General features: G+C 38.8%; 1 protein-coding gene across 1 annotated transcript; it reads left to right on the top strand.

Annotated features, from left to right (window-relative positions):
• The first annotated feature begins 1,480 nt into the window (after positions 1-1,480).
• Positions 1,481-24,590, top strand: LOC139718737 (cytochrome P450 2J4-like). The gene is made up of 9 exons (XM_071630201.1): positions 1,481-1,876; positions 5,317-5,490; positions 5,962-6,055; positions 7,710-7,868; positions 9,697-9,908; positions 10,796-10,918; positions 21,075-21,314; positions 21,765-21,863; positions 24,328-24,590. The coding sequence occupies exons 1-9, from the start codon at positions 1,705-1,707 to the stop codon at positions 24,582-24,584; spliced, it is 1,530 nt and encodes a 509-aa protein (XP_071486302.1). The 5' UTR covers positions 1,481-1,704; the 3' UTR covers positions 24,585-24,590.
• The last annotated feature ends 3,226 nt before the right edge of the window (positions 24,591-27,816 follow it).

A 27,816-nucleotide genomic window follows, 5' to 3' on the forward strand; every position in this document is an offset into this window, starting at 1 on the left:
GGAATCTATGCGGTTTAAGTTTAAATCTGAATTTCATTACTTTGTCATTATCAGCATCGTCATCATGGTTATTGAAGTTGTGATAATGTTAAGGTGATAAAGGTGACAATGACTGATGTCTCCAGGGGGTGTTTCATCAATATGATAGTCAACCCTGACATGAGTGACTATTTCAGTAAAATCCTTGGTTTGATTGGCTGAGAAGCTTTGGTCAGTGACTGTTACTATGGTAATTGTCAGAGACTGACAACTTTTCAGCGCTGACAACTTTGATGAAACGGTACCCATTAACGCCACATAAATCAAGTTGCCTACAAGGGCAATTCTGGACTAGACCAATTCCGGAGCAGTTGTTTAAAAAAGAAAGAGTAAACATGAATGAGCATATCAGGAAGAAATTGATCAAAATCGGGAAAAATGGGAAGTCGTGAATTTGGGAAGTTTTGTTATTTTCTGTTTATATTTTTGAAGTAGTCGTTGTGAAAATGCAAAATACGTGAGTTGATGATGTCATCGCTCACAACTTCGATGTGGTTTGAACACAAGATCTTGGAATTTCCAGTTTGTTTGTTATGCACCAGACTGAAATCTTTGTATATCTGACTGATCACTCTATTGGACGTTATTTCGCTACAGGTTTTAACAATTTTTACACTTTTATAGCCAAAAGAAAAACCGTTATTTTTTGTGAACGAGAAATAGAAAATTTTGAGGTAATTATCATCATCAAATGACTCATTCGCATTTTCATATAATCTGTTCGAGAACTGCTACGCAAGTTATAAAAAAAGTGTGTACCTGTAATTTCTAATGCAGAAAACAAGAAAAAAATATATATACACGCAAACTACAATGAAAGTTCAAAAGCATACTGTAGTCATCAACACGTGCGAATATCATGTACAAATGTCTTTCTTCCTCTTCTTCTTCTTCTTCTTCTTCTTCTTCTTCTTCTTCTTCTTCTTCGATCTTCTTCTTCTTGGAGAGTAATACAGTCCACCACAGGATGTATGGTCGCAATATTTGGCAGGTCTGATCTGGTGTATGTATGGTTATAATGCTTATACATTACACTATGTGCGGCTAAAGAAAATGGACAATACACACTCCTCTATTAACGAAGCACGTTCACAAACAGTGACAAGCTATGGTGGTCTTACACTTTGTCTCTCTATCAATAGCAACACGGTCACTATGCCTAAAACCAAGTGTCAACACCGTAATATATAGTCTAGCTTCTGGACTCTTTTTACTCGTAGCCGTGATTGTACGCGACAAGCCGTATGAGGGCGTGACACCCGAGGATTGCGATATCCTGTTGGGCGCGCAGTCTCCACAGAACTTGCGCCCTCTCTTGGTCGCACCAAGGAAAAGGGGACGGAGCCCAGACTACGTAATGTACCGCTATCTGCTTTTGAATAGGACCCTCGTCTCTACGCAAGAGCGCGTTGATTATAACGGAAGTCTGTGGAAGAGGGATTCCTGCGTAGATCCCACAAGAGTACGACCTTGAATAGCCCTGTCTAAGTACACTGAATAAATACGAGATAGGTTCTGCATGTTTCAATTACTGAGTGGAACTGAGCTTAGCGCACTGGTAACCAGGAGCCCGTCAAGTTAAGTGGCGCATTACTGGGACTCACACTCTTGGTTGCAATTAAAGCCAAATCGTACATCCACATTTCAACAGCTTTCTTCGCCATCATGTTCGATATATTCGGAGCGATCTCGGAGTCCAGTTTCGGACAGGTCAATGCGTTGACCATCACTGCCGCTCTTGTAGTCATCCTGACTTCGATGGCGTTCTGGAGCGTCTTGCGGCCGAGCGGATTCCCTCCCGGTCCGCGGGGTCTGCCGTTCGTAGGAAGCATCTTTGGTAAGCAGCTATTAAACCTCCATAACCATCCACTGTGCATGGACGACATGTTCCTCATGGAACAGCAGAACTACTTACTTACTCCTCTCAACTGACTGTAGACAATAAAATTCTATACCGTTGAATCCGTGGGATAAACCCTTTACCACTGTACGTAGCTATGCATTATCAGACACGAACCAGGGATGAGCATCTACCTGTATAGTCAAACAAATAGTTATCTAGCTAATAATAATATGTAAGGATCAAAAGGAGTTAATTATGGCTAAATGTTAGTGAGTAATCATGGCGTTGTATCCTTAAGATATTTATGGATCCTCAAGTTATCTTTAAAAACACAAACAAACAAACAAACAAACAAACAGAAAGTTAAGAGAGAGGAAAGTTCCGACCGAAGACTACTTGTAACAGTTTGAAACACTGCTACGAGGCTTAAAGGCAAGACTACCACGAAACTATTGACACTTGGAATAGTAAATACCATGCCGTAAGGCTTGAAAGGAAAACGGTGTATGCATGGGTCAAAGAAGTAGAGATGGAATGTTTCTCCCGTACGATTAAAGAACAACGTTTAATTCTATCTCAATATACATCATGTACATAACGAGTTGGTACTGATTCTGAGGACATTTTGTGGTTTATCTTTCCTATGTCAGACCTCGTGACATTATTGGACTGTTGCGGTACATTGCTTGCAAAGTTTTTTTTTTTTCAGGAATACTATCTAGATCATGGTCACAGACTGACACATTGTTCATACACCAATCTGCTGCGAAGACTCGGTTGTCAGTTATGATCGTAATTGGATCTCAGAATATAGCCTTATGATTTACCACCGTCACAATATTCAAATAAATATATTCATGACAACTACTATATATAGCATAGGGTTGCCCAATGTTCGTCTGACATAAATATAATGTTTGATTCCAAATACTTTAGTGCATTTCAGACGGAAATTTATATATCCCGAATACAAAATGCATTATACGTGAATTCAGGGAATGCAGAAACATTAGAACACGACATTGGTACGCTTGAGGGATAAAAGTTCCAAAGTTTAAAAGTTGCAAACATTTATAAAGATTTAGTGAAATCCCTGTGTCGTCACCGTTAGATATGAAGGCTTCAACAGCTAGCTTGTAATGTCCTAGTTATGTCATGATATAGTAAAAGACGTGAATGATTTTTTTTTTTTTGAGGAGGGGGGGGGGCTTGCTGGGTTAATGACCCATCGATATTGGGTCAACCATCCCCCCCCCCCCCCCCCCTCTTTCGCCGCCGCTGGATCCGCCCTTTCAGCTGTAGATTATCTGTTGCGCAACCAACTCTCATAAGTTGTTCTTTGTACAGTGTATCAAGAAAGACCGTGTAATAACAGAAACTGAAAACAAATGCTCAACACAAGCTTATTATACAAACTCTGTACTATTTCAAATCAGTGTTGAACTTCTTGGTCGGACATATCTTTTCATTTTCTTGTGGCCTGACAATCAAAGTTTGCGGCCCTGAACAGTCAAGAAAAACGTATAAAACTTCATGAAACGAAGAAAAAAGGGAAAAACCCGCTTATGTCAGGCCGTGCCTTATCTCTTAACTGGGTGTCTTAGGCTATGGTCACAACTCAGAGCGGCGACCGACCGATTTGTAGCCTGCTCGGTCGCTGCTGAAATTTTGGCACCGCCCAGCAGTTTTTGGAGATGCTGAGCAGGCTGTAAAACCCTAGCGATGGCCGAGCAGTGCCCTGTCGATTTCCCGTCGGTCACCGATCGATTTTCAGTAAAATTTGGCGAAATATGGGGATCTGCATCGCGCAGAGTCCAAGCAGTCACCGAGCGATGCCCCATCGGCAACTGGACGATCTCCCACCGGTCACTGGCCGATTTTTACGAAATCGCTCAGCGACCGACGGATCTATAGGTCATCTACCGGTGACCCGTAGGCGTACCGACGGCCACCCGCCGGTCTCTGCCGGAAATTTCTCACGAGCTACCTGTGTTTATTAATGTGCCTATGTGATTTGTGATGTGTTAATTAATCAATCAATTAAGATGAAACTCGAGGAAAAAGATCTAAGAGTTAAATTATCAACTAACAACCTCAGCTATGTGATACCACAGACAACTAGAAATTAGGAAATAAAACAAAAGGGAGGAACACCCAAGATGGAACAAAGATTAGAATAGATTAGATTTTTCCAAAATATCTTCAAAAAATCTCCAAAATATCTTCTATATTTTACAGTATTTTTCTATTCCTATTCAATTTTACATTTAAATTTTCCCCATCTCTTGTCATTCATTTCTTCTTCAATCAATAGGCCTTGAAAGAATGATAAGGTAACCAAACCATATTTTACAACGTCAACATATCAACACTAACTTTTAGCTTTCATCTCTTTTGCCCAAAGTGGTTGCCTCTGACTTCCATGTCCCCCATGTTGGTTGCTGAGATGTTGGTGGGGTTTCCTTGCCTTTTATTCCTCCCCCTGCTTCTTCCACATAGCGTTAGATTATCTTCTCCATCTAGTCCCTGGTTTCCTTCAGTGCTTCTGTCATTTTTATCTTAACATTTTTAGTCCCTAAGTCGCTCGACGGCGACCGCTCGATCTATTCTCTTGGTTTTCTACTGTGCTGTTGTCATTTTGTCTCTATTATTTTTGTTCCCTAAATCGCTCGGCAGCAACCGCTCGATTAGGTCAGTGCCTGGGCGGTTCCCGCTCGGACACCGAGCGTATTTTTGGCAGCGAGTGAAAACTGGTCGGTCGCCGCTGAAATTTTAACTCCGCGTTAAAACTTCAGCGGCGACCGACCGATGCCCCCAAAATCAGTGGCGCCTGGTCGGTCACCGGTCGGTCACCGGTCGTTGTCCGACCGGTTTTGGCTAAAAACTCGCCGACCGGTCGCCGAGCAGGCTGATTTTGGGGGTTGTGACCGTAGCCTTACAAGTCTTTGACATGATATTGATAGATTCTCCTATAAGTTTTATAAGGTGGAAGTTATTCTTCTGTATTCAGTTTTATGTCAATATTAAATTTGTTTGATCAGCTTGCTTTAATCTGTTCATGCCTTCAGCATTCATCTTATCTATTACAGCATTCATAATTCTCGTTATACAGTCTTCTTCAATACCAATTAAAAAGGCTTTAAAAATGTCATCGGCATTATACGTCCGTTATCGTAAATATCTTCTAGTTGACGTTAACAATGCCGGTACAGTATTATGTAAATCTTTAAGGGGAAAAAAAAAGAAATATATCTCTCTAACGCACACACACGCGCACACACACACACACACACACACACACTATAATGTCCTATAGAGTGTTACACCGAGTGCCGAATATTTCGACTGTAGTTTTTCCTGCCTATTAGAGACATACAAGGACCTATATGAAGTCATGGCTTTGTTTTCTGTTGTTCCTTTATTTTCTACTTCAGATATGAACGATAGTCCTGAAGTGGTGTTCGGCAACTGGGCGAAGAAGTACGGTGACATCTTTGGGCTAAAAATTGGAGAGCGATGGATGGTGGTCTTAAATCGCAAAGACGTTATCAAAGAGGCTGTCGTAAAACAAAGTGTGGATTTCGCTGGACGGCCAGACTTTTACACATGTAGGTCAAGAAAGAAAAAAAAAACTAAGATTGAGAGACAGTATTTCTGTTAGTCATTGTGCAACTGTAATTAACTAATATTTTTGTCGTCTAGGCTTGAAGTGAATTGAACGACTGCATAATCTACATAATAGACCTGTATTTTCCTGTGTTGTAAGGAAATGACTTGGTCATCTTGCCTTTGTCCGTATGTCCGTCGTCATCATAGCAGTAAGAAGTTGTAGTTGGATGACGAAGTAACGCTTGTTCACAAATAAGAAGAGAATAATAAGATGGTGTGAAGATGGTAAGATGTTTGCTGTGCAGATAGTAATGTGAGTTTCAACGCACATAACTTCTTGAGTAAAATCAATATAACAATTGCTTATGTTTTCAGAAGATCTACACGTCTCACGTTGTTTAAACCATGGATGTCTTGGATTGAATTTATCTAACGTATTGTTTAAATGTATCCTCTTTTGTGATGGGCAGCCGAGGTGTTCAGTGATGGGTTTAGGGATATCGTACTAAGTCCTTACTCCGACACGTGGAGACTCCACCGAAAGCTTGGCCATACAGCTCTCAGGTAATGCAGACCTACGCCTGTCAGCCTCTGACATCACTACAATCATTCACAGGTCTTATTTGTAGACCCTTATGTCGACGAGGTGCCATAACCGTTGATCTAAGGGAATGTCGGGGAATAAGTTCTGCATAATGGTCACACAATCATGATCTGCCTCTGCACGTTACAGTATGACTCTAACGGCCAAAGTAATCATCTTTAGCAAGGCAAATTAAAGTTGCCGCGGATTATCAGCCTGTCTTCTAGTTCATCTTTGTTAAAGCGGAAACATTCTCCACAATACTCCAGGAGGTTAAACCACCATGTTTTCGTTTTTGATTTTGTTTGTTGTTTTTTACGTGGTATGAATTTGAAGCTATGGGCGTCAAATTCAGGAAGAGAATTGCTTTATATCCTATGATTATGACAACCACAGAGAGAAAGATGAAAGGGACATTCCAAACGATTTTCATTATTTCACATCATGTAGTACTAGATCGGCAACTCCATGTATAGATTTGTGGAATTTATTGTGGTTCTTGAGCAGAGACACAATAGTTTGAAAAACCTTAAACAAATTACACTGAACAAGGATGATGACATAGAGGCTCACATATTTCAGAAATGTATCAGTGTAATTCAATTGCAATACCGCCTGCTTGGGAGTTCACCTGTGTATAATCTATGCATGCCTTCTTCTTTTGTGCTGCTTCCTAATTGAGCCGCAACTCCTGCATTCTAATGGTGACTCTGCCATGTCATCATCATCCTTGTTCATTGCAATTTGCTATACATTTCGAAAATATCCTTATTCTTCATCCCAGTTATCGTAAATTCTGAAACTCTGTTCTCAGTATAACTAATTTGTGGTTGTTCAAATGTAAAAATCTGAAAATCATCCGAAGGTCTCCTCTAAGAGCTTGAGAAAGAAGCTTGGGAGCTTGGAAAGAAGACCGAACTCATGCTCCCTTGACATTCCACTAGCAGGTATCAGGGAAGGGAGATATTACGCATGCGCGGGGCTTCAGAATAGCGTCGTCATTACACAAAGTTGATGTTTCCTGTCTAGCACTTGGAAATGATTCAATCCCACGCATAAAGACGCGTTTTGATAGTTTTGAGAGTCATGTTTCTTTTCTTGTATTCACGTGAAACCCCCGGGTTTCTCTTTCACTATACAACTGTGAAATGTGCAAGAAGGAGACGGGTCTTCCCATATTCCGCCGGACGCTCCTTGAAGAAAGACTACAATATAACTCCTTTTATTGTTTTTCCTTCTCCTATGAATTTACCCTGAAATAAACAGTCCTATCATATGTCAAAGAACTCGTGTCCATTCTTTGGAAATGAGGGTTATGGTTAGGGGTACGATTAGTAGACATGTAGACTGTACAAAATTCCACAAACATGAACCACAGCTCATATTTTAATCACACTGGAATAACTAAGCTTCTTGTACAGAGAATCAACTGTAGTAAAGTATTCAAACAACCGAAAACAGTGTCACAAAATCAGATGAAGCAGATGACAGCGAGAAATTTGTTTTATTTCTTAAAATAGTTGGTACTTTCTCTCGTCCGTTTGAATTTATTCATAATTATTCTTGCTATAAAATTCATTTTGTTTTGGGATTTAAACCAATTGGTTGATTAATCACATCTTTTTTCATTTCCAGGCACTTTGCAATGGGCAAGCCTTTGGAAAAATTGATTACTGGTGTCTACCCAAAACTGGAGAAGGAGCTAGCCGAGAATGAGGGAAAACCGATCGACCCAAGACTTCTCTTAACCCTTCTGATGTACAATGTCCTTACACAGATGTGCTTTGGGAAGAGGTAATAATCTAAAGTGAAATTATTTTGTTTGCTTACACTATTGAAATCCTTCTTAGCCACGTTCGAGTTCATGTTTCTTTTTTTCTTCTTCTTCTTAGGCCAACAATAGAATCACAACCTTCAGTATTTAATACGGAACAAATTTTTTTCTTGATAGAAACTGTGATTTATTCTAATTGTTATATCTTTATGTGAAAAATTCAAACCTTTACTTCTGTTAACACATAATAAGTGAAATATGAAAAAAAGCGCTAGAATTGTTCACTGTTCTTCGAGTGTAAGACCAGTGCAGTTTCAGTAAGTCAAAATAAAGTTAAAACCACGCATTTGAATTCACCTGATTCATGTAAGGCGAATTCCATGCTAATAATATGGCTTTGCTTTGGATGAGAACAGGAAAGAAATGAGAAAGGTAATGGAGTGATAATAATAATTTAAAAAGATTATCACATCCATAAAAAATCTACATTCTAAAAGCAAATGTGCAATCGTTTCTATGGAGGTCGAACGAAATGTAGAGCGGCCTATGTCGTAGACACCCAAAGCAAAAACCTAATAATTGCATGTGAGGTTTTACATTGAAATACAAGTAATGCCTTGATGTAAAGTGTAGATTTACGGAATATATCAAATATTTTGAACAAGTCTAAATTTTTATTGTCTACATTTTTCTTTTCAGGTTTATGTGATTGAAATATCTTTAATATCGCATAGTTTTTGGTGTAAATATCGTCATACTTTCGGGGTTTTTTTTCAACAATTTATATATTTCATCTTCTTGTTGAATCTTTTTTCGTTATCATTTACTGATTTTCTTTTCATCCACTTTTTCCACCCTAAGGGGATGGCATTAATGACAGAAAAAATTATAAAACAGTCTGCATAAGATAGGCATCATATTTGGCACCGAAATTGTTCTTAACTTTAAAATGGTGATCTTTCATCATTGAGTGGATGATTTAACTTTAAAATGCCTTTTCAATCATCGTTATGTCAAGAATAATCTCAGTGTATTATATATTGAATGAATTGAATCAAATCTCGTAATTTCTTTTCCGTTGTTCTATAGTAAAGAAAGTATATTCACACCAAACCTCAAGAATTTCACATATACAACTCGATTTAGGTCTACAGAATTTATTTGCTTCTCCGCAGTACGGCCAATTTGGAATATCAAATTTAGGAATTACCATCGGTCCTGTACTTCAGTAAAGAAATTCGACTCTCATTTTATATTTAATATATTAATATTGCAGATTATCTGTAGATGTTGTTTGTAGTTTTCAAGAAAAAAAAATATATTTAACTTTGAGTATATCCTTTCTACAAATCAAAATGATACCATCTTTATTCATATCAAATTGTCCCTTGATCTTAGAATTGATTTTTTTGGTTTACAGATTTTACTCATGTACACTCATAGATAAATTTGTTTGAGGAAAGCTGGATCTGGATAAATATGAGTTTGATTTTCCAAGTACCAATTTGTTTATCAATCATAATGCTCTTCATGACTATGTCTGTAGCTACTAAAATTGCTGAAAAGGATGCTTAATAGCGATTGGCTGGCGTATTGGCGTCCTCAATAATCCAAAAATTGATAACTTGTTCCATAGTTTAACTTGTCTGTTAAGATAAACTCAGAGTAGGAGTTACGAATAATGTACTGATGGAACGAAACACTTTCTACTTAGAGCTGTTTCTTGCTGAAATTAAACTTTTTCTCTTTGGAGGCGTATTAACGCCGTTACAGTTTAAATTTCATTCATTCTTGGAAAGAAATGAGAATACATTTCCTCACAATTTCAATTGTTGAACTCCACGGTAGCTATGAGCTTCACGACCCGAAAGTCAACGGATGGATGCAACTGAACGACGATGCGAACGCGAGTTTCGGGCTGGGTCTTGCGGCTGACTTCTTCAAGTTGGCGAGGTATATACCAACCTCGGGTCCACGCCTCATCAAGAACGTAACAGAAGCCTTCAAAGATATGATCAACGCCGAGTTGGCCGAGCACCGGGAAAAGAAATACGATCCAGGTATACATTAATTCTCCCTCTGCCATCAACTTTGCGATCTTACATTTGCAGAAGACGTCTTTGAAGAACTTGCTTGATCAAGGTCCTTAACCAATAGTTCAACCACAGTTTGGTAATCATTGAATAGATGTTGCCCATCTGATGGGCATTATGCAATGACTCGTTTACTGGTAGCCTCTAATTTGTATAGGCCTATACAGTGTGCTTCCTTGCAAGTACGGCTGGTGTAAATGTGAAATCAGTTTATGAATAAATTAAGCACTTTTCAGGCGGGTTCATTGTTACAGATAGATAAATGTGAAAAAGAAAACAAACAAACAAGGATCTCTCTGGCCAGCGCATACTTTCCAAAGACCTTCATAGGTACTAATGGACCTTTTTGGTATTGAGGTTCAAAGCATGTCCAGAACACTCCTGAATATCCAGCAGCAAAAACAAAAGGAATTGGAAATATCGCTGAAGTTACCATGAGAACGCATCATCCGCTCCCATTGAAAAATGTGCCCTGCACAACTTTACACGAGCTCAACACGTTTGCCAATTTCCTTTTAATTGCTTTAAAACTGGAGAGGTAGTTGATCCACAACATTTCTAATGTATCGACCGCCCGTCTACCCTACCACGTCCTGATTCCTTTATGGCCTCCTAAACTCTCCCTTCTTTTGGCCGAGGTACGTGTAATTGTACGAACTACCTGGGAACATTGTAATTCCTGTATGTACAGGTATGTGCGTGCATGTCTTATTTTAATCGCAGCATATCATTTTGCAAGTCAAACACTGAGGTTAATATGGCAAAATGGACATACATGTTAATCAGACTATGAACTTTTCGTCCGTCTGTCTGTTCCTTCTCTCTCCCTCACTTTCTTGTATATTTCCTTTCAGAAAACATCAATGATTTCTACAGCATGATGCTAAAGACTCAAGAGGACGCTAAAAGGGAAGGTGAAAATGTGGACAAGCTTTCTGATGCTCACATCTTGATGACAATCATCGATGTATTTTCTGGTAATGAACTAATAGTTGTAATAATAGTAGTAATAATAGTTTTTTAATGATTCAAATAAGCTCCTTCTTACTCATCACAGTCACTATTTTACAGCCAATTCATATTTCTGTATGATGACGTTGGTAACAGGTGTTTTTGTGTTTGTTTTTGTTTTTAGATAAGGATGATGGGGAATTCCCCTTAAGGTTGGGGTGGAAGGAGGTGAACCTGCATTTCCGCAGTCATTGCATCCCATCCTAAAACACATAACACTTTTTTTCCAGATGCATAGGTAAACACGTCTGATACAAAACAATTAGTGGCGTAATATAAGAATGAAAATATCTGATTTCATGCAAAATCGCCATCCTCATCATCAATCGACGAAGAACTATCGCACATACCAGCAAAATTAAACAAAAATAAATGGATGAATGAATAAATAGAAAAGGAATGGGTAACATAACTCGGACTCAAGGTCAGGAAGTTTGAAGCTATGGATAAGTTATGTTACCATGGAGATGGGTTAACTACCAGAGGGGTAAGACGGCAGCTGTGGCTATACACACAGAGAAATTAAGGTTCTTTTAGGGTTCTTATTTTCACCCTACGAGCAAATCTAACTACGTGGCACCTTATAGGGTTCGGGATGGATGTAGGGGTGCAAATCCGAACCCTAAAGGGAGCCAAGTCTTAAGGGTTCGAATTTGGAACCATTCCATAGTCTTTCCCGAAAGCTGACATGTGGGTGTTGAATGGTGTTTGCTTAAAATGCCACACTATTTTTGGATATTATCGTATATTTTTATTTGAAAATATAACTACACGTTGTTAAAGAGTAACAGTGTCATCAGTAATACTGTACTAAAAAAATTACTACTTGAATTAAACATTTGTTTTTTCTTCTCGCACCGGGATCAAGAATATCATTTCAATGACGTTATCATAGAGAGAAAGCAAACGAGTACAAGTACACGTATTATGCGTGCACGCGTGGACCGTTGAGCACTTGGTCAATGGCAAAGCTAAAATTGCATGCGCACGCCACGCCGTAGGTCGCGCGGTATACGTACGTGCATACTACTGAAGTTCCTCGTTTGGAATGGACAGACGACCGTGAGGTTGGGGTGATGAATTAATCTTTTTGATGAGCCAAACGTTGTGAGTAGATAATTGTACTGTAATTCCGTTGAAAATATTTCACAGTAATCGATGATGATATGTGTGAATTATGCTCATAGAATGCTGACTGGTGAAAACTGATGCGAAAGAGTTGTATCGAGGTACATGTGTACTAACATGTCAGAAGTGCGATCATACCTACAGTAAAGCATAGCGAATAAGTAAATGAAAGTGCACGGTAATAATACGGAAAGCCTCAACCAAGGTACTAACTACGACCAACAGCCCCATACGCATAGCGTAATTACGCTATGCGCATGGGCGTCACCAGGGGGGGTGCGTTGGGTGCGAACGCACCCCCCTTCAGATCCTTAAAAAAAAAAAAAAAAAAAAAAAAAAAATCAGTCTGCAAGCGACCTCAACGCCGGACGCTAAATAATTATTCTTTTCTATTTTTTTTTTTATATATTTGACACCAGGGACACGCACACACACACACACACACACACACACAAAATCGTCGGCAAAAACAATTCACACCCCTGGTTCCGGCAGCACTGATTTTATACATATCTATTAGTATTCTACAGTGTTTACTATTTATCGACCGTACTGTACATCCGTGCGATACGGAGCACTTATACACGTTTGCACGTACGTGTGCTACTTACAAGTATGTAGGGTCTATGTACGTTACTTCTGACCAATCCATGTTGCCAGCCCAAGAGCGAGCCTTAGCCTCATTAAAAAAAAAAGAAAAAAAGTGGAAGGGCAAGCATATCATTTTGCCCACCCCCCCCCCTCCATAATTCCAGAGACGAGAAGATTTTCTCTCTTGTTTGACAGAAAAACAAAATGTTACCCCCATAAAAATATTGGAGGGGCAAGCATATTTTAATTTTGCCCCCCCATAATTAATAATTCCCGTAATGAGAAGATTTTCTTGCTTTTGAAAGAAAACAAAAATGATGCCCCCATAAAAATATTGGAAGGCAAGCGCACCATTTTCCCCACCCCACATAATCATAATTCCCGCGATGAAAAGATTTTCTTGCTTTTTTGTTAGAATTTAAGAAATCTGTCCAATTATTTCACCCAAAAGCAGTGGCGTAACTACGGAGGGGGGGGGGGGTGCGCCCCCTCCCAATCCGCTGGTAACAAAAAAAAAAAAAAAAAAAAACCTACCGAAATAGTAGTTTAAGTGTTAGTAAACTGCTTTTTGAATGAAAGGGTGATCAAGAAATAAGATATTTTTTTCTATGATTTCTTTTAACCATTATTAGATAGGTATATAGTGTGAAACATTGTTCAAAAAACCGAACCCGACAAAAGATTGTGATTTAGCGTGATTCCTGGTTGGCATTCTGTATATCATACGCAGGATGTGCGCAGTGTACTCAGTACATCCGAACGAAGAGTCGCTACAATGTTGCGCAATGTGATGTAGAATGTACACCTTTTGTACCTCACGCTTCGTTACATCAAAGCTAGATCATTGATTTTGCAGTGTTGCTTTACATACTAAATGTCTTGCATTGCCAATAAAAAGACTTGACCTGGGCTAATTCCTAACTTTTCCATGTATATAATACACACACACAAACAAACACGCACAATTAGTTTAGGGAATGCTCTAAAGTGCAGATTTTGGACATCCTTTCCACGACGCTTCCTCGCTAGTCATACCTCCCCCAGTCACGAACATAAACTCACACCCTTGACTACAGTGGCGGATCCGGGGGGAGGGGCGCACCGGGCGTCCCCCCCCCCCCCCCCTTTAATTTCCAAAGCGAAAAAAAAAAATAATATAGCTTCAAACGACAGTTTTTGGACAGTAAAATGTCAAAATTTTCAAGCATTTTCAATCATTATGCTCTCTTGATATTGCTGCCATTATTTGCCAGCAGTTGCGCCCGATGCGCCCCCTTAAATTCTAAAGCGAAGAAATATAGCTACAAACGGCAGTTTGTTTGTTTTTTACTGTAAAATGTCAAAATTTTCAAGCTCGCTCGCTCGCTCGCATTTAATTGTTACGCAATTCTCCTGATGTTGCTGCCAGTGATTGCCAGCAGTTGGGACCGGTGCGCCCCCCCCCCCCTCCTTTACTTCCAAAGCGAAAAAATATGGCTACAAATGGCAGTTTTGGGACTGTAAAATGTCAAATTTTTCAAGCTCGCTCGCATTTAATTGTTATGCCATTCACCTGATGTTGCTGCCAGTAATTGCCAGCCGTTGCGAACGGTGCCCCCCCTTAATTTCCAAAGCAAAAAAAATATGGCTACAAACGGCAGTTTTTGGACTGTAAAATGTCAAAATTTTCAAGCTCGCTCTCTTCGCTCGCTCGCATTTAATTGTTATGCCATTCACCTGATGTTGCTGCCAGTAATTGCCAGCAGTTGCGCCCGGTGCGCACCCCCCCCCCCTCAATTTCCAAAGCAAAAAAATATGGCTCCAAACGGCAGTTTTTTGGACTGTAAAATGTCAAAATTTTCAAGCTCGCTCCCTCGCTCGCTCGCATTTAATTGTTATGCAATTTTCCTGATGTTGCTGCCAGTAATTACCGGCAGTTACGCCCGTTGCGCCCCCACCCCTCCTTTATTTCCAAAGCGAAAAAATATGGCTCCAAATGGCAGTTTAGGGACTGTAAAATGTCAAAATTTTCAAGCTCGCTCTCTTCGCCCGCTCGCATTTAATTGTTATGCCATTCACCTGATGTTGCTGCCAGTAATTGCCAGCAGTTGCGCCCGGTGCGCCCCCCCCCCCTTAATTTCCAAAGCAAAAAAATATGGCTATACAAACGGCAGTTTTTGGACTGTAAAATGTCAAAATTTTCAAGCTCGCATTTAATTGTTATGCAATTCTCCTGTTGTTGCTGCCAGTAATTACCGGCAGTTGCGCCCGTTGTGCCCCCAACCTCTCCTTTATTTCCAAAGCGAAAAAATATGGCTCCAAATGGCAGTTTTTGGACTGTAAAATGTCAAAATTTCCAAGCTCGCTCTCTTTGCTCGCTCGCATTTAATTATTATGCCATTCTCCTGATGTTGCTGCCAGTAATTGCCAGCAGTTGCGCCCGGTACGCCCCCCACCCTTAATTTACAAAGCACAAAAATATGGCTACAAATGGCAGTTTTTGGACTGTAAAATGTCAAAATTTTCAAGCTCGCTCGCTCCGCTCGCTCGCATGTAGTCGTTATGCCATTCTCCTGATATCGTTGCCAGTAATTTGTCGTTTCACACCGTCATTCCATAATCCATTTATAGGGGGTACAACCCCCTCCGGCACTTCCACACCCTCCCCCCACCCTTGCTCGCTCCCTCGCATACTAACCCCCCTCCCCCCCCCCCCCCCCCATAGATGAAATCCTAGCTACGCCGGTGCCCTTTCCCCGCTTGGTTTCCCTAAAAAAAAAAAAAACAGTAAAAGTCTAGGGATTGAGAGCATCCTATATTCCAAATGTCTGTCCAAAAAATCTCAAATAAACATTTTAGTGTCAAAACGCACCCCCCTTGAAAAAATGCTGGTGACGCCCCTGTATGCGTATGGGGCTGCTGGACGCAGTTACCAAGGTATGTACGTAAATAGGTGACCGGATATAGTCGCATCATTTTCGTTAATGGGAATTATTACGTTTGAGCCGAGTTGAGGCTCAGTTGGATATTGGTTTCTGTGAAGTTGACAGAAAGAACGATGTATGCATGTATGATGTGCCTAATGAAGTAAAATAGTGTTCCTGGTTCATTTAGGAGAATTTAAGACATGTATGAAGATGGGAAGTCAGAAAATTTAGGTTGGCCTTAACTCCTTGTTGTCTATCAATGAAACTAGAATGTGTGTTATAGATTAGCAATACCATAGTCACAGAGCATAAGCAATGATACACGATATGTGAATTTAGATAATATCCACTGGAGAAGTTGCATGTGCTAGACATGACATAAAATAAGTCACACAAACAAGGTATGTAATGTAAACGGTAAATCACTTCAGAAGTACAACCACTTGATCCCATACTTTAGCAGGTAGATACATGTAGGCCTATTCCAATATTGATTGTATGTTGAACTTTGTTTTATTCAATTACAGGTTGAACCTTGCTGATCCATGCTGATGCATGGTGTTAGCTTGGTCTCATACTGGGCCAAAGGGACCTGTGTTTGATTGATTATTTATCATCGAGTTCGCTATGCATCAAGTTCAATAATGGTCTTCAGGATGAGTGATGCAGGTCAACCTCGAGAGACTGGTGAGCCATATAGGATGCCAGAGCTGGAGATGGAAGATGTTCAGGATGTCAATCCTGGTTCCTCGTTGAGTCAGTGTGGAAGCCATGCCAGTTCTTCTGAGAGTGATGGCCTGAAGGGCATACTATTTGGCAGCTGAAGCAGCTGCTATAGAAACGCATCAAAAACTAGAGCTCGAGGTGTTTCGACTTATGCAGCGTAAGATGAGATTAGCTATGAGACCAAGCTGCAGGTTGCTGAAGCAGAGGAGCAGATATACCTTGACTACGAGAACAAGAAGTTGGGAGTCGGCTTTCCTGTGAAAGCAGAGGATGAAACCTTGCTGTATCCAACTGAATGCGCCAACCAACCAGTACACACGAGTACACCGATTTCCCTGACTAGAGAAGTAGCAAAAAAGTTATTTTCAAATTTTCTTTGACTTTTAGCAGATATAGTCCAAAAGCCAATAAGATCATCAGCATCATGTAGTATCCCTGAACCAGGTTTGATGAAAGCCCATCAATCTTTCCGTAGATACATCCGTACAGACCGGGAGACAGACAGGCAACCTGAAAACATATGCCTCCGGCACCATTCAGGGCGGAGGCATAATAATGAGACTCCTATAATATGTCATGTATGTTTAAACCATATAAAATTTGAGACGGGTCACATTGAATCTCCCCCCTCCCCCCCCCCCCCCCCCCCCATTAGAATTGCTAAACACCAAGGCTCTAGAAACATCTTTCCATTTTAATCCAGAAAGTAATCAACTCCCTGTTTTTAGCCGAGGGTGAGCATGAAGCCACTCCATGAAATGAAGATTAGCATTTTTTCTTTTGCAAAATATATGTGAAAATGTTTAATTTCATAGATAATGATAACTATTTATTCTGTCTTTTAAACTGTTGTCAGGTTATTCCCTTTCTTAGAATGCACTGGCCTTGAATATTTACAAGAATACTCTAAAGAAATATATAATAGAAAAATACAAAAGAACGAACTTTAGAGAACTTGACTTCTATTCACTTTTATCTTCTTCTTTTTTAGGGGGGGGGGGGAGGGTGGATTATGGATGAAAATATGAATCTGCTAATGGATATAAAATACTCAAAGTATGCTTTCCATTATATTTCATACTACATAGGGTTAGTTTGTATTGTTCATATTTTAGATATTTCTTCACCATCGATAGCCTCAGTGCTTCAACAACACCTGCACACTTTGAATGGATTGTTTAAGTAGAGAACAAAAAAAAAAAAAAATAAGTCGCCTGATGTTTTTTGTAGTAGACAGCCACACAATGTATGTCAATTTTGGGCAATCTCTGGCAATGCAATGTCATAAGTGGAGTAGCTTTGTGACACTTGACAAAAGCATGATTTTCTCACAAACCCTTTATGTATGATATAAGGATTGAAAAATAGAGTTTGTTCCAAAACCTGAGAAAACTCAACATATCATATCTACTTTTTTGCATATAAAAGAACACTGGACTTCACTCTTTAAGAAGGCAGAAACTATTATCATTGCCCTTACGTCAGTGACTTGTCGAGGAAATGTGCATGTTTTTCCTAAGAGAAAAGAAATGTGAAATTCTCTTTAGGTTTTCCTTGAATTGTTCTACGCATGCGACTGCACAAAGGATTTAAAGATTATTAACTTTTGAATTGAATGTCCGCTTTTCAATTTTTTTACTGATGTGTTCTAATCGTATAAGCCAGTTCGGGGTACCAGTTTGAGCATGTGCGAAAAAAAGGTTATTTGTACCGAGAGGCAGGTTGTTTTTTTAATTTCACTGAGATAAGCATCTGTAATGCTAGGATTATTCATGGAATCCTTATAAATGGTGCCTGCCAGTACATCCACTTGACAGCAAGCCTGGTATTTGGCAATGTTAACACACAAAAAAAGTTTGTTAACATATTCAAAACAGCACTTGATAAAATAGATGATTCCCTAAGTGTTGATTGACGAACCATACTGGTCACTTCATCTACACTGGTTAGGTTCATTCTTTCTTTGAATATGAGTTCCATAAATGGCTATGGTGGGCAAGCTGCTGCATTATGTCACTTTGAGTTGAGTGAAGTGCCTAACCAACTGAGAAAAATGAAAGGTCATTTGTACCTTTGTGCACATGAGCTATCTCCGGACTGGCTTATTGCAGCGCATTCACTCAATCCACATGTAGGTCTATATGAAGGTGGACTTGCCTTCTAACTCTGATTATAATTTTAAGCTTTCTTTAAGTAGGTTGTATAAAGTGCTGATATATTTGTGTAAGGTTTGGTGAAAATTAAGTGTTAAAATGATTGGAAGAGTTGTGAGACTGTATACATCAACACTTGAGGTATTTCTCATGCATGATCATAAATCTGTAAAATATTAATGGTAATAGTAATAATGATAATAATGATGATGATAATAATAATAGTAATAAAAATATATTTTGCTCCTGATCATTATGCTTGTGATGGTGCCAATACCAATACCTGCTTTATGAATGTGAAAAATCGACTGCTCTTTACAATATTTTGAATGTTGGGGCTAAACTGCATACATTGTGTAATTATATTTATGGTCTACTGAGTACAATGTGCTTCTTGTTTCCATCGCTTGAAAAAAAACCACAATGTATCAAAAAATTTGTTTTTAAACTTGTCTCACAAGACATATTCCTTCCTCTTTATGTCCAAATGTAATACCACTGATTGGTTAACCTTATTTTCCCTTTCTGAATTAACATTTTCTGTGGAATTGTTAATGTTAATTTGATGCAATGAAAAGTGTTTTCAGATGTGCTATTCTGCCCAAGATTTATAACTGGGACATATCTTTAGCTGTGTGCATAAAAAAGTAACCAAATTTAGATGTGCATTCTTCATTTTTTAATTCTTTTTTTCACCTTTCTTATCATTGGTGTAATTATATATGAAAAACAAAATGTGAAGTATACTAATTGTATAATGGGGCACATTTACAAGCTCTCAAGCTTGGAATTGGATGGTATATGTCAGTACAAGTAGTGAGTTTCAAATATATATGACAGAACTTTGCCATACCCTTCATTGTTTTGGCAATAACTTGTGTACCAGAAATCAGAGTTGACATATCGCTGTTAATGTCTAAGAGCGTCATAAAGGTGCTTTTGATTACCGTAAGATGTACCGGTAAATTCAAGGTGCATATCTATGATCCATTCTAGAAGTAGAAGGACAATGTGAAAGATATTTGTCACATAGTTTACTATTACTCTGCGCAAGCTTCAGGGATTTTTTGAGTAAAAAGAATTAGTGCTTTTTGTCAATGTGGTAACTTCCTTTAAAAGAAGAAAAGGTAATCATGTGATGGAAAGAACGAATATTATTTTTCTTATTCAATGCACTGACCAAATTTCATACATTTTTGATTTACATTGCCCTTTTTATGACAAAATATGCATCTCGTATTAGAATTTGTAGAAATACAATGTATATTTCATGTTCACTTTAAAGTAAACCATGAAAAAGAAAATCGCTGTTAACTTGTCCCTCTTCCATGAGACATATATTAAAATGTTAATAATCTATATGTAAGTATGCACTGTATTCATCATGTTTATGTTCTATTTGTTGTTGAATTGAAGTCTCTGACTTCAGTTTTCGAAAGATTGTGGATTTAATTGACTGAGAAACTGTGTGTAAATCTACTGTATGCATGCTATTTTGCTTCATGTCTGGAGTGTTACCTTAGTTAATTGTGAAGTCAGTGAAGGCATCCAGTAGACCTTAGGTAATTGTTTGTGAAGTTAGTGAAGGCATCCAGTATATAATTATTTTGGTTTTAACAAAAAGGTTATAATTTTCACCATATGGGGTGCAGAAAGGTAACCCTATATAGAGACGTGTGCAAATTGTATTGCATCCTATATTGCGGTGACTTTATCACCCCATAGGGTGCATAGAGGTCTATATTTGCACCTTTTTGGGTGTTGAATATAGGGTGCTAAATAAGAACCCCCCAAAATAGAACCCTAAATGGAGCCGCTGGTGTTACAACGATATGAACCAGAAAGGGTGCAAATTTGCACCTGAATTTTTGTTCACCCTATGGGGTGCAGAAAGGGAACCCAATGGAGGGGTGCAAATATGCACCCCAAAAAATAGAACCCTAAATGGAGCCGCTGGTGTTACAACGATATGAACCCTATTGGGTGCAGAAAGGGAACCCAATGGAGGGGTGCAAATATGCACCATATATGGTGTTAAATATAGGGTGCTAAATAAGCACCCCCCAAAAATAGAACCCTAAATGGAGCCGCTGGTGTTACAACGATATGCACCCTCTAGGGTGCAAATTAGAACCGTAATTTCTCTGTGTGTACATAGGGTAGAAGAGACCCACTGTAGCTCTAGATCTCCCCAGTAGCTGAATGGAGGAATCCATGTTGGAGAACCCGCGAGAGAAAGAATGAATCAAAGAGGACAAAAGACAGCTTGTAATAAACAGTGACCTATCAGACAGGATAGAGTATAACGATGGTGATAATGATGACGACGACGATGATGATGATGACGACGGATATTTGGTGTATGTGTGTGTGTGTGTATGTAAGTGTGAGTGTGAGTATGTATTTTCACTACATGTACACTCTTGAACTACAATTGTATCAAGTCCGTTTAGTATGAGATATAAATATTATTAACGTTTTGTGTAAGAGGTAATTAATTCTATTTATTTGAAAGGTATCTTGCCTTTGATACAATTTTCTGAACAGAGTGCCCGTGAATAGTTAAACATTTTACCAATTTGGATATGCCACTCCTTTATCTATTCGCTAAAATCCAGCTGGTACTCAGACCACTATCGACACACTGTATTGGGCTTTTGCCTGCCTTGCCGAGACACCGGAAGTGCAGAAGAAAGTCCAGTCGGAGATCGACTCCGTGGTCGGCCGTGATCGTGTGCCAACCATAGAGGACCGAGGGACGCTGCCGTATACCGAGGCCACGTTGTACGAAGTGATGCGGTATAGCACTATTTTGCCAACGGCTCTGCCTCATTCTACCACTCGCGACACTACACTTCGTAAGTTCACTCGCTGCAGAACCTCAAATAAAATTTCTAGTTATCACCGAAAGACAGGCGACTACGAACTAGGATGAAGATAAAGTTTATTATTCACCAGGCTATGCTAAGTACTTACAGATTGGTGCATATGCATTTGTTGCCATATTGTTGCCATAAACATAATATTTTAATGTATTTTTCCAGTTCATATGAGTTGTTGTGACATTTATAGTGACTACTAAATAGTTTAAGAGCCAGTCTTAAACAAATTAATAGATCTGACATTTGTTTGTTCCCCTTTTTATCCGGTTTATTGGAAAATGCAGCAATTGATGGTGCATTTTTAAAATGAATGTTTTAAAATGATATGTAAACGTCCTATCGGATCTTTCTTGTGGCATAGCTTCGCTTCACTGTTAATCACAGTCATGAATGTAATGGCACTCTTCTTATTTTTTCCCCCTGCAGGTGGCTACTCCATACCAAAAGGAACTACCGTCATGATCAACATCCACTCTATGCACTTTGACCCCAACGAATGGAGTGATCCGGAATCATTCAAGCCAGGTGAAAAAAACTCTTCAACAACAACAAAATAATAATAATAATAATAATAACTAGAGAGGGGCCGTCAAAGGCGGCAGACCCACGCCTAAGTACAAAGTCGGGGTAAACATAATGTGCATTCGGTCATCTACCAGAATTCGGCCACTTAATTGCCAGTGTGCTTTATCACCAGCCAGTGAGTTCTACCAAAGATCGTACACTGAAGTGTACGATCTTTGGTTCTACAGTCACATCACACGCAAATCACATCATTACACATACGGTATTAACACTCATTCACGTACAGGAAAGTCCTTAAGTCTCCTCCAAAAATCCATCGAAAATCCCAAATTCCACCGTCAAAAGTGCAGAATCGGAACTTTTCCAAGCGCGCGCGAATTAAGTCCAGTTTTAAGAGTATTGTCTACGCGACGGGTCGCGGAAAAAGCGCTAAAAATCGAGAAATACGCCGTTTTCTTGCAGGATATTTTGATTATAGCAAGCCGAGAGTGTGATGATATCAAAGGTCGTATGAGTGTACGATCTTTGATGGTATCCACAAAAGCAAAAAAGAAAAACAAAATTTACGTACCCCCTAGGCAATTACCCCTATGATTAGTGTCTACGGGAATTATTCAATGCAAGGGTTGAATGCAAATGTCTACTGCACCAGTATTCGGCCACCAACGAGCGCCGCAACGTCCCCGGTGCAATTTTGCACCAACAGTGTAGAGCGCGATGCATTTTCAGCGGCCTTGCACACGCATTGACATTGAGCACGCATATCGTGCAGTGTGACTGCGACCGAGCAAAATGCTCCACCAACGAAAAAAACAATCAATGTTAATTTGAAAAATCATCAAATATCAAAGGTCGTATGAGTGTACGATCTTTGATGGTATCCACAAAAGCAAAAAAGAAAAACAAAATTTACGTACCCCCTAGGCAATTACCCCTATGATTAGTGTCTACGGGAATTATTCAATGCAAGGGTTGAATGCAAATGTCTACTGCACCAGTATTCGGCCACCAACGAGCGCCGCAACGTCCCCGGTGCAATTTTGCACCAACAGTGTAGAGCGCGATGCATTTTCAGCGGCCTTGCACACGCATTGATATTGAGCACGCATATCGTGCAGTGTGACTGCGACCGAGCAAAATGCTCCTCCAACGAAAAAAACAATCAATGTTAATTTGAAAAATCATCAAAATACGGGCCAGTTTGTGATGACGGAGAACGAACTTTCATAAATCTAGAAGGACATAGTCCCTCAAATAGGCCTAAACGTAAATTTCGGAATTCTTACGAACATTTGAGCAGCGAAGTCGGATCGTTGGGGAGTTTATGTGTTCGTATGGTAGCGGAAAATCGCAAAGTGAGAAACGGGAAATTTTCGGAATGGTCACTATACCATGGGGTCAAAACTTCAAGGTCACACAGAATTTGCAAGGGTCAACCGATTATCACCAAAATCTAATCGATTCTTTCCTGTCATTATCCAAACATTCCCTGAACATTTCGTGCAAATCCGTTTACCCGTTCTCTTGTTATCTTGTACACAAACAAACAAACAAACAAACAAACAAACAAACAAACAAAAAACAAACAAACAAACAAACAAACAAACAAACAAACATACGGAACCCTTTACATAACCCCCTGCCGATTTTCATCGGCGTGGGTAATGATGTCCTCACGCAATACGCATGCACGCATTTACAAATAAGTGAAACCAAGTAAACAAAACAACATTGACACAACATCATGTGAATCTATCAAGCTCAAAAGTTATTTACGTGAAACAATGAGGACAACGAATGTCGTTTAAATTCATGGAATACAAAGACATATTATGTTCATATGACTACAAAATATTATATTTTTCACTATTTTTGTTGTGCTTTTAAATGCATAGAGTGAAGCTGATGGTTTCATTTGCGAAAGTTATAGAAAATGAATACATCAATTTATCCTGTTAGTTCTGCCGAATACGAGAATACTGCGAACAAAAATGTGATTATGAATTTAGAGTAAAAGAACGTAGGTTTGTTAATCTTTCATGATCAGAATAAATGAAAACATTTGCTTAAATACATCGCTTTGATTGACTTCTTACGCATTAACCTTAAGAAACACACACACACAAAAAATCCGGCTTTGGTTTGAAAAGAATAAATATGTGAAATATGGCTGGAATGGTGTTTCAAACAATGCAGTCCACAAGGAGATTTTTGCAAATAAAAGCCCTGCATAACCCATAAATTCTTTGGGCTGATAGTACTGCGAGAATAACAAGTGAGTTGATAATTTGATAAATCGCGAAACTATAGTGTTACTCGTTAACACTTCTTGACGAAGACAGGAACAATCAGTCAAATGCCGTTGAGGTAGCTTCTAATCCGATGATGTCATCATAATAATATACTCTTAATTACGAAAGAATTATTTCTACTCATATCCGAATAATACTCACCTTCACGACAGAGCACTTTTTGGATGATGGAAGCACTGTTCGTCAGCACCCTCCCAGCTTCATGCCGTTCGGAGCAGGTCGCCGTAGCTGTCTCGGTGAGGCGGTTGCTAAGGCCGACCTCTTCCTCATCTTCTCCTGGTTCCTCCAGAACTACACCTTCTCCAAGGTACCGGGCAAGGAGAGCGAGAACCTCTGCAAAACCATCCCGAAAACAGTCTCTGGACGTCTGCTGACCCCATACCAAATCGTGATTAGCAAGAGGAAATAAACAGCTGGCGAGGAACATATCAAAAATGAACACATCGGCAAACCAATGTGATTCAATGTCTAGATTCATTTTTTTTCAGCACTTTCAAAGATTTTATTAACAATTGAAGGGATGTTTATAAACGCTCAAAGTAGGCGCTTAAATCTTTTTTCTTTTCATTTAGTATCCCATTAATTACCTGCTTATATTTACGCTTGGAATGTTTATTCAAATGTCTTGTAGTTATTTTGATGTACCTCCAATTTATTAGAAATAATACATGTTTGTAATCAATGTTAAAAGGAAATGGAAGAAATGAAGTGGAATTATTACACGTCGTGTGTCGGGATTTTTACGTGAATCTCAGTTCAAAACTGGTCACTGATATTGATCGCTTATTGTTTAAGTACTGTGGTCGACAGTGAATGCTGTAATGTATGGCAATATATATATTGTTCTTCAGTTTTTCATTTTTCCTGGTGACAGTGTTGTACTGATTATGTGTATTCAAATGTCTTATGGAAATTGAACTTTTGTTGGAAACTAGATAAAAGAGATAAAAGCTGAAAAAAAAATAAGGTGCAAAACCGCAACACGACTTTCTTGAGAAAGGAAACTGTAAAATGGGTAAGGAGATAGGAGGAAATAAAACAAGAAAAGAGAAAGACCGATAGGTAGAAAGATAGTAGGATCCACGCCATGAAGAGGAAATCTTGGACAATAACTTCATCCCTGCGAGCCATTAACTGTAAGCAAAAGTGACGAACTATCTTGGTATATTTTATACAACACCAGTCATGACAAAATCATTATTGGTTTCGTGTCCATCTTAGTGTACTATTATTTTGTGGTGAGTTGTTGATTACGACGTGGTTACCTCACTATTCTCTATGTAAAATAGTTTTTTTTTTAACCGTCAGAAAGGAATCACTCGTTATCGGTTATGATGTTACAAATAAAAGATATACTCGTGTGATGATAGTGAGAGAAATAAGAGCTATTTTATATTCTTGAATAGATATTCGGGTAAGAATGAATAGGATCGAGTACCTGCATTTCGATTGTAAGGGGAAAATATGTTAATGGAATGATGACTCTTGCAATCATAAAATAGTTGTATATATTGTTGTTGAAAAAGAAAATAATTGATTCTTCAGATTGATATCACGATAGGTAATATTGTCTGCATTTCTCAACAACGTCAGTCGCATGCATGGGGACACCTTTCAAAACAATATAATTTTTGTACTCGTATGAAGTACTACCCTAGTGTGAAAGCAAATCACGTTCAAGTTTGCAACTATTTATGATGTATGACATACAACTTTGTTGTCAAATCACACTCGGTCACCTTTGCCGTGGCATAATCCGTTGCAATTGAATCACGTTTTAGTAAAAGCTAACGAATCATAGTGCTTAGTACATGGAGATTACACTATACATGGTGGGCTTCGAGCGAATATTGATGAATACTGATTTCCGTATTTAAAAACGCGCATAGATAGTAATAACGACATTTTGTACAGCTTCACAGCTGTATGCGTCATGTTACCATCGATGTAATGAAAAGTGTATACTTCCAATGATTAACTTGTACGGTACATGTATTGTAGTTTTGTCAGCTATGTATTAATGTATTGTAGTAATGTAACGTGAGTAAGTGAGGGGACTGCACTATACACGTTCGCTTTTTAGCAGCCCCTCAGTTTTCATTTCCACCAAGTCCTTTATGAAACAAGATGTATTATGTTACAAGATATGTTGTCATTTGACGTTTGTATTACCTACTATTGATTGGAAATGAAAATAGAAACATGAATGAATGAATGAATGAATGAATGAATGAATAGCTTGCTGATCTTAGCTGCATAGCATAAGATGTTACAATAGACATAGAAATGTTATATATTACTGTCGTGTTATACTGTAATTCACAAAGTTCGAAGTCACATCACGCTGCATCCAGTGTTATCTGTGTAGTTTACGTTTAAAGGAGACCTCCGGATGATTTTCAGATTTTTACATTTGAACAACTATAAATTAGTTATACTGAGGACAGAGTTTCAGAATTTGTGATAATTGGGATGAAGAATAAGAATGTTTTCAAAATTTAGAACAAATTGCAATGAACAAGGATGATGACATGGCAGAGTCACCATAAGAATGCAGGAGTTGGAGCTCAAGGAAGCAGAACAAAAGAGGAAGGCATGCATAGATTATACACAGGTGAACTCCCAAGCAGGCGGTATTGCAATTGAATTACACTGATACATTTCTGAAATATGTGAGCCTCTATGTCATCATCCTTGTTCGGTGTAATTTGTTTAACGTTTTTTCAAAGTATTGTTTCTCTGCTCAAGAACCACAATAAATGCCACAAATCTATGCAAGGAGTTGTCGATTTATGTACTACATGATGTGAATTTATGAAACTCGTCTGGAATGTCCCTTTAAATATAAGTTTTCTTTACTCTGTCATTATCAATCATTGTTCATGTGATTAAAGATGACCGTGGCTGCCTGAAGATAAGCAGTGTATCAAGTTCTTTATGTTTCACTCAAGTGCACCGTATAGTTTGCCCTAAAAGTGTAGTTTGAAAATACTTTGTTGGAATTTCCGGTCTTTATGCCCCCGTCTCAAGTCTGAATACATCCTACTCATAATTATTTTGAAGTTATCAATTTCTATATAGGAGTAACATCATGCTTTACACTTTTATAGCGCAAAAAAAAAGCGTTTCGTCAGCATTTTGTACAATATCAGAGGAAAATAGTGAGATATTGATTATCATCAGCTAGATCATTCATTACATAGTCATATCAAATGTTACAGAACTGCATGTTTGGTAAAAATAGCAAAATGATATCATAATACCCAATATTTTGTCTATTTGCACATGTCATAAACACAAAGGCCGTCTCCCTCTTCCCGGTAGTTAAAGTGCCGGAACATGGATGTTATGCTTGCCAAGTTTAACGGAGGTTGAATGAATAACATTAGAGCTTTAAAAGGGGGCTGTACAAAACGCACACACGTTTGCACAAACAAACACGCAAACGATAGTGAAAGTTTCAGAGTAATCATAAACACAAAACATAAATGCGCGCCACAGACAACTAAACCGTTACTGGTAAAATGTGCTGCCTCTCTTGGTCCATACCAAGTTGTTTAAGACTCTCAGAAATAATGGACAATTTCTTGATTTCTTGTAGCAAAAATATTTTATTTCCCATGTTTTGTAGCAAACAGCCG

The sequence above is a fragment of the Diadema antillarum genome, unplaced genomic scaffold (assembly GCF_040938485.1).
Source record: "Diadema antillarum isolate AM-2024a unplaced genomic scaffold, OU_Dant_1.0 scf00000099, whole genome shotgun sequence".
NCBI classification, from domain to species: domain Eukaryota; kingdom Metazoa; phylum Echinodermata; class Echinoidea; order Diadematoida; family Diadematidae; genus Diadema; species Diadema antillarum.

What these genes read in the sequence shown, in the direction of transcription:
- LOC139718737 (XM_071630201.1), top strand. Translation starts at nt 1,705, where the DNA reads ATGTTCGATATATTCGGAGCGATCTCGGAGTCCAGTTTCGGACAGGTC. An exon ending in GGAAAAGAAATACGATCCAG is followed by an intron (nt 9,909 to 10,795) that starts GTATACATTAAT and finishes ATTTCCTTTCAG; the next exon opens with AAAACATCAATGATTTCTAC. An exon ending in CACTCGCGACACTACACTTC is followed by an intron (nt 21,315 to 21,764) that starts GTAAGTTCACTC and finishes TTCCCCCTGCAG; the next exon opens with GTGGCTACTCCATACCAAAA.